Genomic DNA, 19,924 nt, shown 5'->3' with positions numbered 1-19,924 from the left:
CGGTCGTTCCTGTGTCAAGCAATGTCAAGGCAGTGGTTCCTGAGTCAAGCAATGTCACAGCCGTGGTTCTTGAGTCAAGTAAAGTCATTGATCTTCACAAGCTAGTTCAAGTCACCAGAGCCTCTCCATGTTTCATCAGACCTCCCAGTGCCTTGTCATGTCTCGTCTATTTGTCTAGAGCCAAGTCACGTCTCGTCAGACTTTCCAGAGCCGTGCCATGCCTCGTCTGACATCCCAAGATCACGGCCTATCAGGATGGCCGGCGTGCTGGACCCACCACTAGCATCAGTGAGGGCAGCGAACATCCCAGTGGCATCAATATCTTCTAGACCCACCTTTAAAGAGGTCCTGCCACCCGCCACTGCTCTTCCCGTAATGGCGGTTGCCATTTGGTGTGTGTGGTCTGCACACTGTGCTTCTAAGGTTACATCTGTTCACAAGTCAGCTCCTGAGGTCGCGTCTGTTCATAAGTCCGCCCCTGAGATCACGTCTGTTCTCAAGCCTGCTCTAGTGCTCCCGCCTGGTCACAAGTCTGCTCCAGAGCTCCCGTCTGATCACAAGCCTGCTCCAGAGCTCCCGTTTGATCACAAGCCTGTTCCAGAGCTGCCTCAATCACCGGGCCCCCCACATGGACCTGGCCCTCCAGCCCTCGCCCTGTCTCGCTCCCGCCCCACCGCTCCCCTGGACTGTTGTTTCATTCGAGCGTCTGGAAGCCGCTCCTTGGGGGGGGGGGGCTATGTCACGAATCTGGTCGGTGTCCTGCTGTCCGCTCACCACCAGATGTCACTCTCACCCCATCATCACACTCTGACTCTTGTACCACACCCCGGACTACATCTCCCGTCATGCATCACGCTGATTGCGACAGCACATGTGACCAATCAGCAGCACCATAAAAGCCCCGGTCTTTCCCCATGCTAGTCACGGATTGTTGTTGTATTGTTAGCATTTCCTAGTTTCTTGTTACGAGTTCCTAGTTCCCAGTGTTTTGTCTTTCCCGCCTGGTTATCTCATTTTGACTGTCTAGCCACCTGCCTTTTGGACTATCGCTTGTTTTGGATTATTTCTCTTCGATTGCCTGTTATTCCTGTCTGCTCCTGTCTGCTTTTACCCTGCCTGTACGACCATGTCTTTGTCTCGCCCCTTTAATAAAAGCTCGCGTATGGATCCGCTCGCCTCTCGGCTCTCACTCCTGGTTACAATATATATATATATATATATATATACATTATTTCTAACACTGATAATAAATCAGCATACTAGAATGATTTCTGAAGGATCATGTAGAACTGAAGACTGGAGTAATGATACTGGAAATTCAGCTTTGCACCACTGGAATAAATTCTATTTTAAAGTATATTAAAATGGAAAACCATTATTTTAAATCACAATAATATTTCATGATATTACTATTTATTTCTGTATTTTTAATTAATTAAACGCAGCCTTGATGAGCAGAAAAGTCTTCTTTAAAATACATTAAAAAGTCTTACTCATCCCTAACGTTTGAATGGCAATATATATATATATATATATATATATATATAAATATATATACAGTATATATATAAGATGTATGAAATGTAAAAAACTATTATATAAAATAAAACCCCTTTCGCTCTATATATACACAAAATGTTCCCACAAATATGGCAATGTCCAAAATCCTTGTTTTTGTGGAACCCAACATGTGTACTTATTTAACTAAACATGTGACTGAACAGTACCAGAGGGTTAAGGACATTTTATGGCTTTTCATGTTATTACTTCAAAGCATATGGTAAAATACTCCTTGATCATATTACTAGATTTTTGGATCCAGAATCGAGTTGCCCCCTTCCAAAGACAAGTCGATGGCGAAGCTACAACACTCATCATTACAACTGTGATGATCTTACCCATCAGAATGACTCTCTTGTGGACAGTAAGGAAGATGAGGAATTTTATGATTCTGTTTGTTGCGATTTTTAGCTCAAAGGGAAATGTATATAAATAATTACAATTAATTATGATCAATTGTAATTATTTATATCAGCTGCCAGTAGTAACTGTAGCAGAATTAATTTTCCATCAACTAATCGGTTCGCCCAGCGAACATTCAGTAAAATTGTAAAATCAACTCTAAGAAATGATATTTTCTTGACCACAGAAAATAGCTTTCTTAAAGTGCATTAGAGCATGTAGCTCGAATCGGAATCGTAAAGGGACATTAATTTGCAAGGCAGAATCAGAATCAAAGCTCATGCAATTTGTGCACAATAGTTTATTAACGAAGGACTAACACATAACTAATCTAAACAAACAAACATGAAATCACTCATACATGGGGGAATGGTCAGTGAGAAGCAGTTAGAGAGAGACAGAAGAATGAAGCTATGAAAAGAGTCAGTTAACCACCTGCTGTGAAACCATCAGTGCTGTCTACAGCTTATACTAAACCTCTGTATGTTTAGTTAAGTGTACAATACTTGCATTGCCTTGGTTGTAGAACAAGTGTCCAAATGCAGTCTCTGAAAGTTTTGGTGGTTTGAAGCAGTGGTGGTTTTGGAATTGCAATCACGTTCTTCCGGGTCTGAAGAGTGATGAATTCCAAAGATGTCCTGACTCGTTGGTGACTGGGAGTTTCTTCCCATGTGGAAAGTGAAGAAGAACCAAGAGCTGAGAGGGACCCAGCTGAAGTCCTGTGATCTTTGTGGAATGGAAAGACAAGGCCGCAAGGCCTGGCACACACTTAGGGAAGTCCTGAAGGGTTCTAGCTCATCTTCTTAGGTTCTCCAAGAACCACTGACTGGCTGAGGCGAGTCATGAAGATGAATTCCAGGTTTGAGTGGAACTGTCTGGCTCTTTGTGGTCAATCGGAAGATGTTGCAGACGAAGGAGAAAGTGAAGAGTGAAGAAGAAGGAAGAAGTAGGGAGGCGGTCAACCATTTGCCTTTAAGCTCTCTGGAGGCTGCGCCTCCAGGAGGTCCATGAACCAATGGTAAATTTCACCTTTGGAGGGAAAGTTTACGACTCTTTGTCTGTGAGCATGGTATTTTGCATATGTAATTCGATTGGGTGTTGATGCAAAACCTACTGAGGTTTCTTAAAACACTAACATGTTGCAAAGGTTTCAACATCTAATTTACACCATCTTTTAGATCATTAAAATACGAACTCAAAGAGTCCAAGCATGACATAGGTGGGTTATACCACTAGTCATCTATCATAATACATGCATAAAACAGTAGAAAGACGAATACAACTACAACAGACAAAAATTAAAATACAATGCAGTAATACTGTACACAATGACCTGGGCTATGTGATAGGAAGGTCAAAGAAAGGTTTGTCTGTGAATGAATGGGAAAGTGGTCATTTCCTATAGCAGTATGTTTCTGTTTTAGAGAGATTTAAGTAGTGGGAGATTCTCTCTACATACTTGCAGGTTGTAAAGTTTATCTGATCTGGCCGAGGTATTCTGGTGTCCATGGTAACCAGGGGCCTGGTGGGCCATTGGAGACGTCCCGGCAGACAGTGTTGTGGATTGGGTGAGGGGGTCTGTGATTATTTGTTAATTTAATGAATCATTGATTTAGTGAATCAAATGAACCATTGTGTGTCGGATTGGCCCAAACGCTACATGTTGATGAAATGGACTATGGTGAAGATGAATGGAGTGACAAACAGGAAGAAGTAGACTCTGCAATGGATAGCACTGCTGATACAAATACTGATTCTAATTCACAGTTTGAAAAAGTTGGGGCACCGCTTTACACAGGATCAGAGATAACAGTTGCACAGGGCATACTTCTAATTTTGTCCTTTTCACTGAGGCACAGTTTAACAGCAAGTACTGTGGAAGATCTTTTAAAGCTTTTGAATGTCTTTCTCCCAAGCAGCAACATATTGCCACAATCTCTCCACCTCTTCCAAAAAATATTCCATGGTCCATCTGAGTCTCTAAATGTTTGCACTTTTCTTGCACTTTTCTGCAAGATTTGCCAGACATATCTTCCAAAGAACAGCACACATGTTACATCCATGCCAGGCTCCACCCTCAATACTACGCAACGCTCTCATTCACCCGAATTCTGATCATCAGCACCTGTCAGCCATCAACTCTTCAATCAAGCACCACATAAAAGCACACACCACTCTGCATTCACCGTCCAAGCTCGACTATTCGAAGTGGACTCTCTGATCTCTGCATATTACCTGTTATACTTACCTGTTTGCACTTACCTGTGTTCTCCTTGTTGGTTCCTCGTTCTCCTTCAGATTCCCAGCGATCGTCTTCCTTGTGTCGTCCTGTGAATTGTGGTGTGTGATTGTGGTATTCGTCATTGGCTTCGTCTTCATCGGCTTATCTGTGGACCCAACGGAAATAAGTACTGGTTACATTCTCAAACAACGCTCTCAAACTCTCTCAAGATTGTCTACTTACCTATTCTGCTTATCCTGTCAGCTGAACTCATTTTCAATAAACTGTTATTGCATACTTACCATCTGTGTCCCTTCCGCTTCGTAACAGAAGCTTGGACCAAAACCGTAATTATGAGTTCATCTGATCCCTTCCAGGAACTTGTGGATTCCGTTCGCCAAGCAATTCTCGCCACATCACCATCACCAACGGCACCGAATCCATTACCATCATCAGCTCCATCACCGTCTGTCAACAATGCTTCTTCGCCACTCTCTGTCGTATGTCCCATGGTGCGCACAACGCCCTACTCTGGTGCGGCGGGAGATTGCAAGGGATTTCTCCTCCAGTGCTCCATCACGTTCGCCACATACCCTCAGGTGTATAATTCTGATTCTTCAAAAATTGGATATCTGATCTCTTGTCTCACAGGCACCGCACTAAGGTGGGCGGAGTCCATCTGGAATCAAGCGGGACCTCCCGTCAAGACTTATGCTGCATTTACTCGCCATTTCATGGAGGTATTTGGACGAATAGATCAGGAAACCTCTGCTGGTGAGGAATTATACCATTTTCGTCAAGGCACACTCAGTATTCAAGAATATTCTGTGAAATTTCGTACTTTAGCAGCAGCCAGCGGCTGGAATGAAATGGCGTTGCTCACTACATATCGTCAAGGACTCGAACCAAACCTCCGTATGATGTTAGCGCCTTACGATGACTCGATGGGACTTGAACGCTTCATTCAGATGACCATCCGTTGCGCTGCCCGCATCTCATCATATTCATCTTTATCTATGAGCACTGGAGGTGCATCTCCAAGCCCACCAGCGGACCACAGCCCTCCAGAACAGCCCCACGAACCCATGCAAGTAGATTCTCGTCGGTTAACCCCTCAAGAGCGGCAACGACGCTTTGCTATGGGCCTGTGTCTGTATTGTGGGCAGTCTAGTCACCGGATTCGGGACTGCCCCACACGTCCTGTGCGTCCTTTGGTGAGTACAATCCTCCCAATATACGAGAAGTTGAATCCATTCACTTCTAACGTCATTCTTACTGCAAATGATGTCTCCTTCACTGTGGCAGCCCTCATCGATTCCGGGTCCGCGGGGAACTTCATCTCCGGGGCGCTTGCACAGCGACTGGGTCTCCAAACCTCACCTACCGAAGTAAAATATCATGTTCAATCCATTACAGGACAATCGCTCTCCAAGAAGGATGTGAAACATCGCGCTGGACCGATTCATCTACAAATAGGACAATGTCATGAGGAAGAAATCTGGCTGTTGGTTCTGGAGGGCTCCACCATCGATGTGGTCCTAGGGCGTCCGTGGCTGGCGAGGCACAATCCCATCCTCTCTTGGGGTTCAGGAGAAATATTGAAGTGGGGAGATACCTGTTGGCCGGAATGTTTCCCAAAACTCCCACTTTGTTCCATTGTGTCTATCCCCATGTACTCCACGACTATCGAAAGCCCCATTGAAAAACAATCTATTAACATCCCTCCTTGTTATTCTTCATTCCAGGACGTGTTTTGCCCCAAGAGAGCTGCCCGCCTGCCACCACATCGACCATGGGACTGCGCCATAGATCTGCTCCCGGATGCCTCTGTGCCCCAAGGACGAATCTTTCCACTTTCCATTCCTGAAACCAAGGCCATGGAGGAGTACATTCAGGAAGCTCTAAAGCAAGGATATATCCGTCCCTCCACTTCCCCTGCTGCCTCCAGCTTCTTCTTCATTGCAAAAAAGGATGGTGGCCTACGACCTTGTATAGATTACCGAGCTCTCAATGAAGGTACCGTTAAATTCAAATATCCACTTCCACTCGTCCCTGCTGCCATTGAAAAACTCAGAGGAGCCAAAGTGTTCACCAAACTTGATCTACGAAGTGCGTATAATCTTATCCGTATACGCAAAGGGGACGAGTGGAAAACTGCCTTTATCACCCCTACTGGCCATTATGAATACAGGGTAATGCCGTATGGGCTTGTCAACGCCCGTCTGTCTTCCAGAACTTTATGCATGAAATATTCCGAGATTACCTACACCAGTTCATGATCATCTACATAGATGACATCCTAATTTACTCCAATAACCTATCTGAGCATCACCAACAGGTCACCAAAGTACTCCAACGTCTCCGAGAGCACAACCTGTACCTGAAGGCCGAGAAGTGCACCTTTCATCAGTCCTCTGTCCAGTTTCTGGGCTACTTCATCGATCACACAGGCGTCAAGATGGATGAGAGTAAGGTCGAAGCCATAGTCAATTGGCCAACCCCCACAACAGTTAAGTCACTTCAGAAATTCCTAGGATTTTCAAATTTCTACAGACGGTTTATTAATAATTACAGTACCATAGCCAGCCCATTAACCTCAATGCTGAAAGGTAAGCCCAAAACCCTGACCTGGACACCCAAAGCAACTCAAGCTTTCCAACAACTCAAACAAGCCTTCATAACAGCACCCATTCTGGCCCATCCGGATCCACAGCTCCCTTTCGTTGTGGAAGTAGATGCTTCTACCACAGGGGTAGGAGCAGTACTTTCACAACAGCAGCAGCAGGGGAAGTCAACCGAGCTCCATCCATGTGCCTACTTCTCTAAGAAGCTCAGTCCGGCGGAGCGTAATTATGACATCGGGAATAGAGAATTGTTGGCCATCAAGCTGGCACTTGAGGAATGGCGACACTGGATGGAGGGGTCCATACATCCATTTCAGGTATTGACTGATCACAAGAACCTACAGTATTTACGTGAAGCCAAACGTCTAACACCCCGACAAGCCCGTTGGGCACTGTTCTTTACTAGATTCCAGTTTACCATTTCCTACAGACCCGGAGCCAAGAATGTCAGAGCCGATGCACTGTCACGTATCTATTCACCGGAGGAGACACAAGAACCCATCGACCCCATTCTGTCGGAAAAGATTTTTCGTAAGTCCCATTCAATGGACGACCCCTCCAGTCGCCTCCGATCCAGCCCCTGAAGCTCCGCCGGACTGTCCTCCACATCGGAGGTTTGTTCCACCTGACGAACGTATACCATTGATCCACTCCTCTCATACCTCACTGGGCACAGGGCATCCTGGGACCAACAGAACCCTCTCACTCCTGCAAGATCAGTTTTGGTGGCCTAGGATGGAACAGGACGTGCAGAGGTATGTGAGAGGGTGTCGGGAATGTGCTATGGCAAAGTCTCCTCGTCATCTTCCCTCAGGAAAGCTAGTACCACTTCCCGTACCTAACCGCCCCTGGTCACACCTAGGGGTCGATTTCATCACGGACCTACCTCCATCAGAAGGTAATACCTGCATCCTGGTCATAGTAGATAGATTTTCTAAGTTTTGTCGGTTAATTCCACTCCAAGGTCTTCCTACAGCCTGGAACACAGCAAAACTTCTGTTTGATCAAGTGTTTCGTCCATATGGCTTACCTGAAGATATTGTTTCAGATAGAGGACCGCAATTTATCTCCAGAGTGTGGAAAGCTTTCTTCCGGCTCCTAGGTGTGACCGTCAGCCTTTCCTCAGGCTACCACCCACAGACCAATGGGCAAACGGAAAGAAAGATCCAAGAGGTGGGGCGGTTCCTCCGTACCTTCTGCACAAGCCACCAAGACACCTGGAACCAGTTCCTGGGCTGGGCCGAGTATGCACAGAACTCACTTCGTCAAGCCACTACAGGACTCACTCCATTTCAGTGCATACTCGGATTCCAGCCCCCGCTCTTCCCTTGGACAGGAGAACCCTCGGACGTTCCATCAGTAGATCACTGGTTCCGGGAGAGTGAGAGGGTATGGGACGAAGCACACCAACATCTCCAAAGGGCAGTGCGTAGGCAGGTAAATACAGCGGATCGTCGTCGTTCCGAGGCTCCCACCTTTCAAGTTGGACAAAAGGTTTGGCTATCCACCCGAGATATACGTCTACGCCTGCCCTGTAAGAAGCTGAGTCCCAGGTTTGTTGGTCCCTTCACCATCACGGAGCAGATCAACCCAGTCACGTACCGCTTGCAACTACCTGCACACTACAGAATCCATCCTACATTCCATGTGTCACTGTTAAAACCTTACCATGATTCTCTTGTTCCCACAGAGCCTGGCCGTGAAGAACCCCCTCCTCCCATGATCACTGAAGAAGGAACCATATACACGGTCAAAGAAATCCTGAATTCCCGACGTCGAGGTGGTAGGTTACAGTATTTCGTGGACTGGGAAGGTTACGGTCCAGAAGAAAGGTCCTGGGTGTCTCGGGAAGATATCTTAGACCCAACATTGTTGACAGAGTTTCATCAGAGTCACCCAGATCGTCCAGCACCTCGGAGCAGAGGTAGACCACCCCGGCGTCGGAGGGGCCCGGCCTCGGGAGAGGGCCCGGGAGGGAGCCCTGGAGGAGGGGGTAATGTTACATCCACGCCAGGCTCCACCCTCAATACTACGCAACGCTCTCATTCACCCGAATTCTGATCATCAGCACCTGTCAGCCATCAACTCTTCAATCAAGCACCACATAAAAGCACACACCACTCTGCATTCACCGTCCAAGCTCGACTATTCGAAGTGGACTCTCTGATCTCTGCATATTACCTGTTATACTTACCTGTTTGCACTTACCTGTGTTCTTGTTGGTTGGTTCCTTCAGATTCCCAGCGATCGCCTTCCTTGATTCCCAGCGGTGTGTGATTGTGGTATTCCTTCCTTGTGTCTGTGGACCCAACGGAAATAAGTACTGGTTACATTCTCAAACAACGTGATTGTCTACTTACCTATTCTGATCCTGTCAGCTGAACTCATTTTCAATAAACTGTTATTGCATTGGCTTCCGTAACTTCATCGGCTTATCTGTGGACCCAACGGAAATAAGTACTGGGTTACATTCTCAAACAACGCTAAATCAAAATCTTCAACTCAAGATTGTCTACTTACCTATTCTGCTTATCCTGTCAGCTGAACTCATTTTCAATAAACTGTTATTGCAGATAAAAATAATGTAATAACAATATATTGTAACAATCACCATCTGTGTCCCGTCCTTTATTCAACCTTTAAACCCAGACACAATCATACGACACATAAACATTACAGAATCACTACAACAGGTGAACCATGCATCATAAACTGTGTGGCAGCCAGTCTAAGTCCAAGTGTAAATAGCAACAGTTGTGGATTCAGTAGACATTTAGATGCTATTTACTTATAAATAGTGAGAGATAACGTTACTATTTGCTCCTCAGTATTGTTGCGCATTAAACATCCTGCAATATAACTGACAGTAAATCATTATATTTATAAAACAATATTAAAATCATGGCAACTTATTGAGATATTAGAGAGCGCTACCCCTAACCTTACCCTAAATGTAATTTTTATGAATTAAAATGAATTTTAAGTCAAATCATTTTTATTGAAAACAAATGCGTTTATTTACTGTAAAGTAATAAAAAAGCACTGTCAGTGGGAATAGAATCCCGGTCTCCCTTTACACATTACGCCACAGAAACCGCTGACTAAAGAGGTGACTTTTTCCACATATAGGGTAACGTTAGACTGGCCTAGTGTATTTAGTTCTGCCAACAAGTAGGCTATTTGCAGTGGACACCTCGAATGTATTAATCAGAGGGGAAATGTGGTCGTTGGATCACCGAGACCACTCACTTTACCTACAGGACAAATTCCTTTAACGTTACAAAAGAAGATAATGTTAATTCATGCAGTCATTGAGTGTATTTAATCACTGACCCTAAATTATCACCAGTTCAACTAAAACAGAAAAAAATAGTATGTCGCACATCAAATAAGACTTAGAAATATTACACGTTCAAAAATGTCATGTTTACACGACAAAAACGTTCGTCTAGAAACATGTGACAAAAATACACGGCCAAAAATGTTACGTTAAGGCGATACAAACGCTCGTGTCTTCAAATAACACAACAAAAAATATTGTGTATAGACGTACAAAACGTTCGCGTTTACACGTACCAAAAAGACACGTACAAACTTTGCGTGTTAATGTGTCCAGATTTCACGCTTTTCATATAATAGGTATTGTCCCCAATGGCGTTCCATAGATCAAGTTTGAGTGGAGCATAAGCGGGCTAAAAGTGTCAAAGACACAAGGTTCGTCATGAACTCAGGGGTCACAAATTCCAAAAGTTTACACAGATCATGTCAACAAAATCGCAAGTAGTAGCAGACAAACGGACACAACAAAACAACCAGTGACACACCAAGTCAATCAGCACAGATCTTCCAGTTGCCGCTTCCGTTTTAAAGGTGATCAACGATGAATGACAGCCCCGTCAGCCAATAGTTCCGAAGGTAGGCGGTACCTAGAAACGCTAAAAGTAACAGAACAAAAAGAAGAACATACACAAGAAAAACAGTGTACGGTTCGTAACAGTGTTTATTTAGGAGCACAGGAGTATTATAATAATAACATATTTGTATTAATTTGTTATAATTCCAATAATTGAAGTTGAAATAATTTAATAAAAAGAGCTATAAAATGTCAGCTGAAGTAATGTTTGCATTATATCTATTATATAATACTTGTTCATATCAATTCGATATACAAAAAGTAAATAAAAACAGTAAATAAAAAATATGATTTTTGTCTATAATATACTGTGATTAAAACATGAAACATGAAACTTTTAAAATGTATTCTGACAGCTTTTCACTTATTAAATGAGATCTTACAATCATTTAACGCAGCTTTACTGTAGTTACAATAATATATTTTATTAAATGCTGTGATTAATGTCATATTTAATAATGTTAGCATTTTAGTCTTGTGAGGAATCGATTATATTCATGATGCAAACATCAATTAAAATCTCAAGTTGATTTTTCATTGTTTTATTATTTCTGTACAAAAAAAGAGAAATTGATTACATGTTCTTCATCAATCATGATTGTGACATTTTTACATTTTGACAGTAATAAAACAAAAGACTAAAAAATGACTAAAAACAAATATAGACACATGCTGATGTTACTGTCTATATGAGGATTTGTGACATTTATTCTGACTGTTATTTGAGTGACAGAAGTTGAGCTGCAGTATTAATGTCATGAAGAGACTCAATAACATCTCACTATTACTGATTCGTCATCAGCTCAAAGCATTATAGGTAGAATCTCTCATCAGTCTATTCTGATTCATCAACACAGTTTCACTGATCCAGACCAATTGGTAAACCCAGGATAGAGCGTCTCAGTGAATGTGGTCTGGACTGTGTGGATGAGGTTCATTGTGTCAGAGACGCTGTAGAAGGACAGAGTTCCTGCACTCACATCCACATACACTCCTATTCTCCTGATGATGGGCTTCACAGTGAGATCAGTCACTATGTCATTGTGTCTGAATGAGTAACTGGAGGGAGTGCAGATTAAACTCCAGGACTGATCATTATATCCAAACCAACACTCAACATTTCCCTTCCTGCTGATGCTCTTATATGACACTGATATAAACACATAATCATCTCCACTCCACTCAATCTCCCAGTAACAGCGTCCACACACACTCTCTCTACACAGCACCTGAGGATAAACATCAAATCTGTCTGGATGATCAGGATACGACTGATACTCTTTCACCCATGTCACCTTTCTGTTCTCCTCAGACAGACTGAGATATTTGTTTGCTGTGTTTGGATCCAGTGTGAGAAAACAGGCATCTAAACACAAGAACAGAGACATTTATAACACAACAACAATCATAACAGCTGTGTGTGTGTGTGTGTGTGTGTGTGTGTGTTTGTAGACATACATTTCTTCAGTCCTGCTGTAATCCTGGATTCTCCTCCATGATCCACACTAGAAAACACACACAGACACACATTCAGTCAGTCAATAAACTGTTGCTATGCAGTTGCTAAGATACCTGGGGTGGTTGCTAGGCTGTTTCTTTGTAGTTGCCAGGGTACTTGAGTGATGCTGATAGATGTTCTGGGTGGTTGCTATGCAGTTGCTAAGGCACTCAGTGTGGTTGCTATGGTGTTCCTTGTCTGTTGTACACTCCGAGTTGTGTCAAGTGTCGATACTAGGGGTCGCCCTTGGGAGCCCGAACACCTCTGATAGTTTGAGAATAGGCCAATGAAATTGGGCATGCAGATTTGCATAGCTGGCCACGCCCCGGGCATCCAGGTATAAATAGGGCAGCGCTTGCTCTGCTCACTCTTTCTCACTGTTTCTTCAGAGTCGAATACAGTGTCTCTGTGAGAAGCTGCACCATTTACCTCTTCGTCGTTGGATTCATGGCGCAAGCAGCGGTCTCTCCCTCAAACACAGATAAGTGTTGTGAGAGTTCCCCTGGGTGCTTTGACAGCGATCTTGAAAAGCCAATCTTCCTCCTAAAAGAGTTAATTCTCTGAAAGAGCTGGCATGGTTGGGATTGTGTGTTGGTTAACATGCCTTTCCCTCCGTGTCATCCTGGTTGCGGCTACCTCCCAAAATGATAGACACGACCGTTTTGTTCAGTGTTGAGTTATGCTCACGCTGATGCAGTGTTTGTTGTTGATTCATGTTTTGCTTGCGAGAACATGATCATGGGCGTGCTTTGCTTGTGAGCCGCATGCTTTTACGTGAAGCTGCAGTCGTTCTACTTCCGGGAACGAGGCCATTGCGATGTGCGTCTGTGTTGAGCATTAGGAAGCAGGGAAGGTTCCGCCAGATGAAAACCCCGCAAACAACTTGCTCCTCGTGTCCCTCGATCGAGCTTCCAGATGAGTTTGTTAGTCTGTCTCAGTACAGCTGACTTTCTTATTCAGAGCTTCTAAATGGGTGAAAATGGTTAACGACAGCATCGCCAGGCTTCTAGTTTCTAACCCTCGTTAGGCTTCTAGTTTTTCCTTTCCTCAGATGAGCAACCCAGAGGAGGCGGGCTAGCAGACCCACCCAGATCCACTCTCGACCCGGGGATGAGAGATGGATTTGGCACAAACCCATTTCTGACTGTCTGTCTCCCAGGCTCACATCGTGTGTACATCACACTTTGTGTTGCAAACCTTCAGCCCTTGGGGACACATTGGTTCTGCTGGCAAGCATGCCCCTGGGACAAGTGTCTAGAAGCACTGTGTCTCAACAGCTGCTTCCAAGTCAAGCTGGGGTGCCATGTGCAACAGGTATGCAGCCTCAGGGTTCGGTTGGGCCCTCGGCTGCTTGAGCATTCAATTGCCTGGAGTTGTTGACAATGCTTTGGGCCCTGAAGGGGTTTCGACTAGGGCTGCACGATTAATCGGACGATATTGTGAGGCGCGCTTAGTCAATGCATGTGATTTTGAGCGCGATTTGGCATAGCTTGTCAGTGATTTACGGCTCTGTGTATTAACTGCCGCTCCAGCTGAACGCACGTGATGGAGCTTTACTACTAATCAAAGTACCGGCTTCATTGACTAAGAGCGCCTCACAATATCATGTGATTAATCATGCAGCCCTAGTTTCGATCTCTGTTAGGGCAAGCATGTGTTGGTCTGCACTGACTGTGGCATACACTAACCACCAGGACGGTATACGCTACGTTCCCATGTCACAACTCGCACGTCATATCCTGCCCTAGAGCCAGGCACAGGTAGATCTGTTGCCTCACCAGAATCCACTTATTGCCAGTGGTGGTAAGGCTTGACCGAGGACTCCCTCAGTTCAGATCCATTGGCACTCAGCTGACCGTGCGGCTTATTCCCCAGTGAGCCTTATTGCACAGACACGGTGCAATGTTGGGAAGGTCTCGGAAGAGATTCTCTTGGTAGCCCTGTTCAGCCCAATGGAACTTGGTTCTCAGAGCTTGTGCTCCTACCAGCGTTTCCTTCCTGACACATCCCCCTGAGAAGGTAATGTCACACCCCTGTGGACTGTTTTGTGTGTTTTTTTTTCCAGTGTATGCCTATATTTGGTCTTTCCTGTTTTCAAGTATGATGTCACTGTTTGATTGTTCAACTGTCTCCCCCTGATTAGTCTGTGTATATAAGTTTGGTTGTGTTTCACGTTTAGTGGTCGGATATTGTTAATGTCATGCTCGGTCTGTTGTTGATCACTCCATTTATTTCTAAGTCTGTTTATATTTGGATTCCCTGCTGTTTCTGTACATTCCTACTCATTGTGTGGATTGTACATAAATGTACATGTTCTGGATTTCCTCGCTCCTCCTCCTCATTCCCCACACACCACGATTGTGACAACAACATTTTTCACAAGCGAGGTGACAACGGCGTTTTACAGTGCTTAAGCTCTCACTCTCTAATAACTTAGTTATTAGCTGCATAAGTCTGCTATCAACAGCTCAGACCTCCATTACTAGATCTAAAATGAGGTTTTGGAATTAGCAATGGAGGCATTAAATTAGATGCGCAAGAAGTTTATCCTACTCACAGTAGTGTTTTAATTACAAAAAATGGACAAAAGCCTTGAAATATATGATCTGATCTACTGTATGTCTTGAGGTGTGGTAATTGCCTCCAGATCGTTGAATTATTAGAAAAATAATGCACACCCCAGGTGGTGATGCGTCCATGACACAAAGCAGGTGTGCATTATTTTTCGAATAATTCAACAGTCCGGAGTCAAATATTCCTTACATAATTGAGAGCTTTCAATTTTAACATTTATTAGACCTTAAAAAATAACTTCTAATTTAAAGGAACTTAAAACAATCTTCACCTAAACCCATCATAATAAATATCATATTTGGCCCTTCAGCAAGTAGGAAATATACAGAAACTGAATAAAGTTATCAAATACTAAATTCTATAATTAAATATAGATGAATCCTTAAAGCTATAAAAGTTATTTCCTTTCTTTTGTTCTTTGATTAACAGACATCACAGCAGCTGGGTTATTAGATTATTTTGGCTGCTATTTTTTTTAAGATCAGCCGCTGCTGAACACGACTTAACTAATGATATAACTACCACTGCATGCTCATAGTTTCTTTTGCATTTTGATATGAAATGACACAGGCAATTGAAAAGCACTCACTACCAACACAGTATAACAGCTGACAGAACAGAATTTTTTTTTTTTTGAACTGACATCTCATCTGACTGCAGTTCACTTTTGCTCTACTGACGCTCCTCATCACCTGTACCCAGGGCCTAAAACTAACTTTTTTACACACCATCTTCACACAAACTATAAATTGTATATGCATAAACTATACAGATTAATCTTTATTCAAGCTAATCAGCAAATAGAGCAGTCCATTGATGATTTCTCTTTTTCTTTTGTTCTTTGATTTACATCAATGACAGACTTAGGTCAGGTTAGGTTTCACTTTAAAAGCAGCGCAGTCTCTTTAAGACTTTTCTCTTTACTGTCATTTAATACTTTATAACTCATTTAAGAATACGTTTACAAGGTAGCTCGCCAAAACTGCGCATTTTCGCATAATTGTGTCTGTTTTTGTCTGTTAAATATCTTTAATACAGTGCCCTCCACTAATATTGGCACCCTTGGTAAATATGAGCAAAGACGACTATGAAAAAAAAATCTTTTGATCTTACATTCAAAAAAATCACAAAATACTAACCTTTCATTGAAGTAAAACAATTAAAAGTGGGGGGAAACTTACATTATGAAATAAATGTTTTTCTCATATGCATGTTGGGCACAATTATTGGCACCCTTAGAAATAATGAGTAAAATATCTCTGAAGCATATTCCCATTTATATTTGCATTTATTTAACACACTAGAATGACTAGGAGTATGATATTGTCCAGCAATAACTTCCTGTTTCACAGGATTATAAATATGAGGAGCACAAAGGCCAAATTTCCTTAATTGTCCATCACAAGGAATAAAACCAAATAATATAGTTCTGATGTGCAGAACAAGATTGTTGAGCTTCACAAAATAGAAAGTGGCTGTAAGAAAAGAGCTAAAGCATTGAAAATCCCAATTTCCATCATTAGGACAATAATTAAGAATTCCAATCAACTAAAGATGTTACAAATGTGCTTGGAAAAGGACGTGTCTATATCGTCCTAATGCATGGTGAGGAGGAGAGGTTAAGTGTCCAAAGACTCTCCAAGGATCACAGTAGGAGAACTGCAAAGTAGGAGAATTGGGGCCAAAAGACTAAAAAAAAAAAAAAAAAAAAAAAAAAAAAAATTCAAACAGCCCCTATGTCACCACATGTTGTTCAGGAGGGTTTTAAGAAAAATCCTCCTTGCTCATCCAAAAACAAACTCCAGCATATTCTGCTGGACTGCATCTGTTAGAAGTTCTATAATGAGCTGTGGTTGGATCTTCCATCAGAACAGTGATCCAAATCAAACATCAAAATCAACACAAAAATGTGTCACTGAGCATAAAATGAAGCTTCTGGCATGGCCGTCCAAGTTGCCTGACCTGAACCCTATAGAAAATGCATGAAGTGAACTGAAGAAAAGAAGCACCAGCATGGAGCTGGGAAACTAAAGGATCTGAAGAGTTTCTGTATGAAGGAATGGTCTCTGATCTCTTGGCAGGTGTTCTCCAAAGTCTTCAAGCATTAAAGAAAAAAACACAGAGCTGTTATCTTGAATAAAGGACTGTGACATAGTCAATGACACATCCGGAGACGTTGGATCCATTTGCAACAGCTTTATTATAACAGGCAGAGTAAACAGGCGAGGTTCAACAACGGCAGACTGGCATGGTGAAGATAATCCCAGAGGGTAAACAAAAGTCCGTGCAAAAGGTCGGGGCAGGCGGTGATCAAAGGAGTTAATCCGATTAACGAGCGAGGGTCGACAAAGGGCAGGCAGCAAAGGTTCACACACACAAGAAACAGTCCGGTTGGCAATGGGTAGGCAGTCCATGAAAAGAACGCTCAGGATTGCTAGCATGACTAAACAAAACTTTGCGAGGGAAACGCCGGCAGAGCGCTCCTAAAATGGCTGCCGGGGGGAAGTGAACCCCGCCGACCCAGAACCGGAAGTGAGCGACCCAGGTACGGGGTGAACTAAAAGTCCGGAGAAGGTTCTCGCTGACGGCAGTTAGAGGGAGCCACAGAGGCCGCGCTTGTGACAAGGACATTGCAATAATTGGGTGCCAATAATTGTGGTCAAAACATTTATTTCATAAAGAGATTTTCCCCCTGCTTTCCATGGTTTTACTTAAATGATAGGTTAGAATATTGCAAATTTTTTGAATGAAAGATTAAAAGGATAAACAATGCAGATTTATTCTCACAGCCACCTTTGCTCATATTTACCAAGGGTGCCAATATTAGTGGAGGGCACTGCTTGTTAAACTGAAAAAAATAATTGTTAAATTATACAGTCCTGTGCAAAAGTCTTAGGTCAATAGTATTTTCACCAGCTAAAAATCATTTAATGTCAGTTATTTCTTTATTATTTTATTTCAGTCTTTTATCTTGATTAATTGTAATAATCCATTGAGATTTTTGTTTGCACAAGGAGTCTGTCAACAGTCAGTGCTGCACACATGCCTAGGAGGAGAGTTTAAGTGGCCAAAGACTCTTCAAAGGTCACAGCTGAAGAACTGCAGAGATTAGTTCAATCTAGGGGCCTGAAAGCCTAAAAAGACTGTCAAATAGCCCCTACATCCCCACATATTGTTTAGGAGGGGTTCAAGAAAAATCCTGCTCATTCATCCAAAATCGAACTCCAGCAAATTCAGTTGTCAGACACGACTGGAACTTCAAATGGGACTGGCATCTATGGTCAGATTAAACTTAAAAAAGAGCTTTGTAGCAGCTAACCCACCAGACGGGTTTGGTGCAAACATTGATAAAAGTACCCCATGTCCATGGTTAAATATACTGCTGAATATTTAATGTTGTGGGCCTATTTTTCTGCTGAAAGGGGGCACGTGCAGCTGCTGGACTCTGCCCCTTACCTAGACCCTTCCCTGTTTAAAGCCCTGTTTATTTTAGACATTTTATTTTCCCCCTTTGGACACTTTTGGTTATTGTTTTATTATTTAATAAAAGCCTCTCCAAGGCCTGACGTCACGCCCACTATGTCTGTTGTTTTGCTCCTCCCGCCACATCACTATCAGTCGTTCAAGCTATGGACAAAATAAAAAGAGTTTTGGAAAGTGCACATGGTATCAAAACCTAAAAATAGTAAAGTTTTACCATGTGCTGGGTTTTCCTAGATTGCATCACACACACACATACAGGAGTTGAAATAGAAAAATGTAAAATCTTCCTGCTAGACATACTTGAGTTTGTCCAGTGAGCAGGTTGAATCCAACAGTTTTTCAGTGAGTAGTTTGACTCCTGAACCTGGGTGATTATAGCTCAGATCCAGCTCTCTCAGGTGTGAGGGGTTTGAACTCAGAGCTGAAAACACATAACGACAGCCTTTCTCTGTCACCATACAGCCTGACAATCTGAAAACACAGCAATAGTCCACATGACAATCAGACAAATCTCTTTATACACATTTATACCCGTTTCAGCCATGAATTATTCCTATATGGTCATGATTTAAGTCAGTATTAAAAATAAATGTATATGTGAAAATCTGAAACGTCATGTACACAATATAAAGTTTATGATGAAAATGGCTGTCCAGTGAAGTTGTGTCACCGGTGTTACTGGGAAAAAAAACATCTTTTAAAAACATTTCTTAACATCACTTCCTGTTTTCATCTATTTGTGTAATTTTCTACATTTTCTACTTGGGTGCCTTAACACTAGAGTTTACAGTATCTTTGTAACTTCTGGATACTGATTTGATGTTAATATTTGATATTCTTTTTGCTGCTCTGCTGCACTCCATTATGCACCTATTAGCTATTTGTTAAGATGACAAAAACATTTGAAGTGTTTCTTTCTTAAAGCTAGTCTGCCTCAGCAACATGGCAGTACATGTCAAGGTCAACTGGTGATTAAGATGGTCATTAAAAAGGGGCAGATGTTTGATGCATGTTGCATTTTCAAGTCCAGAATGAAACAATGTGAAAACAATGGATCATGAGCTGTTTGCATGTAAATGAACATATAATTACATAAAATATAATATAATTATAAAAAATTACATCCCAAGCTTTAAAATTTGCTAAACACGTTTTGCTTTTTTATTTTATTGAAACCATTTACCTCAGAATCTCCAGCTGACATTTTGGACTCTTCAGTCCATCAGAAAGAAGCTTCACTCCAGAATCCTTCAGGTCATTGTTACTCAGGTCCAGCTCTCTCAGGATGTTTGAGTTTGAGGATTGTAGAACTGAAGATAAACTTCCACAGGACTGAGCAGTGAGATTACATCCACATAGCCTGTGTAAAGAACAAAACAAACAACTATAATGAAAACAATAGTAAATAGCCTTCCTTTAGTTTTTAAATGTATGTTTCAGTAATTCATGAAACACCTGTTACAGTAATGCATGGGGTGTAAGAGTGTATCCAGCTGCAGCAAGTTTGTATTTATTTAAATTAACCAAAAAGATAGTCCAAAATAGTATAAAGGCAAAGAAAAATAAAAACACAACAAAACAGCTAGCAAACATGCACCATGACCTTGAAAAAAACAATGATTTTAAGATCAAGATAATGCAGAACTAAA

General features: G+C 42.4%; 1 protein-coding gene across 1 annotated transcript; it reads right to left on the bottom strand.

Annotated features, from left to right (window-relative positions):
* Positions 1-11,543: 11,543 nt before the first annotated feature.
* On the bottom strand, positions 11,544-19,635 carry LOC127157720 (stonustoxin subunit alpha; the record flags this gene model as incomplete). Its single annotated transcript, XM_051100977.1, has 4 exons — positions 11,544-12,086; positions 12,179-12,225; positions 18,576-18,746; positions 19,459-19,635. Coding segments are annotated over 4 exons (913 nt in total), but the record flags the coding sequence as incomplete, so codon positions are not given.
* Positions 19,636-19,924: the final 289 nt, after the last annotated feature.

Source organism: Labeo rohita, unplaced genomic scaffold (assembly GCF_022985175.1).
Source record: "Labeo rohita strain BAU-BD-2019 unplaced genomic scaffold, IGBB_LRoh.1.0 scaffold_118, whole genome shotgun sequence".
Classification (NCBI taxonomy): domain Eukaryota; kingdom Metazoa; phylum Chordata; class Actinopteri; order Cypriniformes; family Cyprinidae; genus Labeo; species Labeo rohita.
Note: the sequence above shows the minus strand (reverse complement) of the source record. Positions and strands in the feature narration are given on the sequence as shown.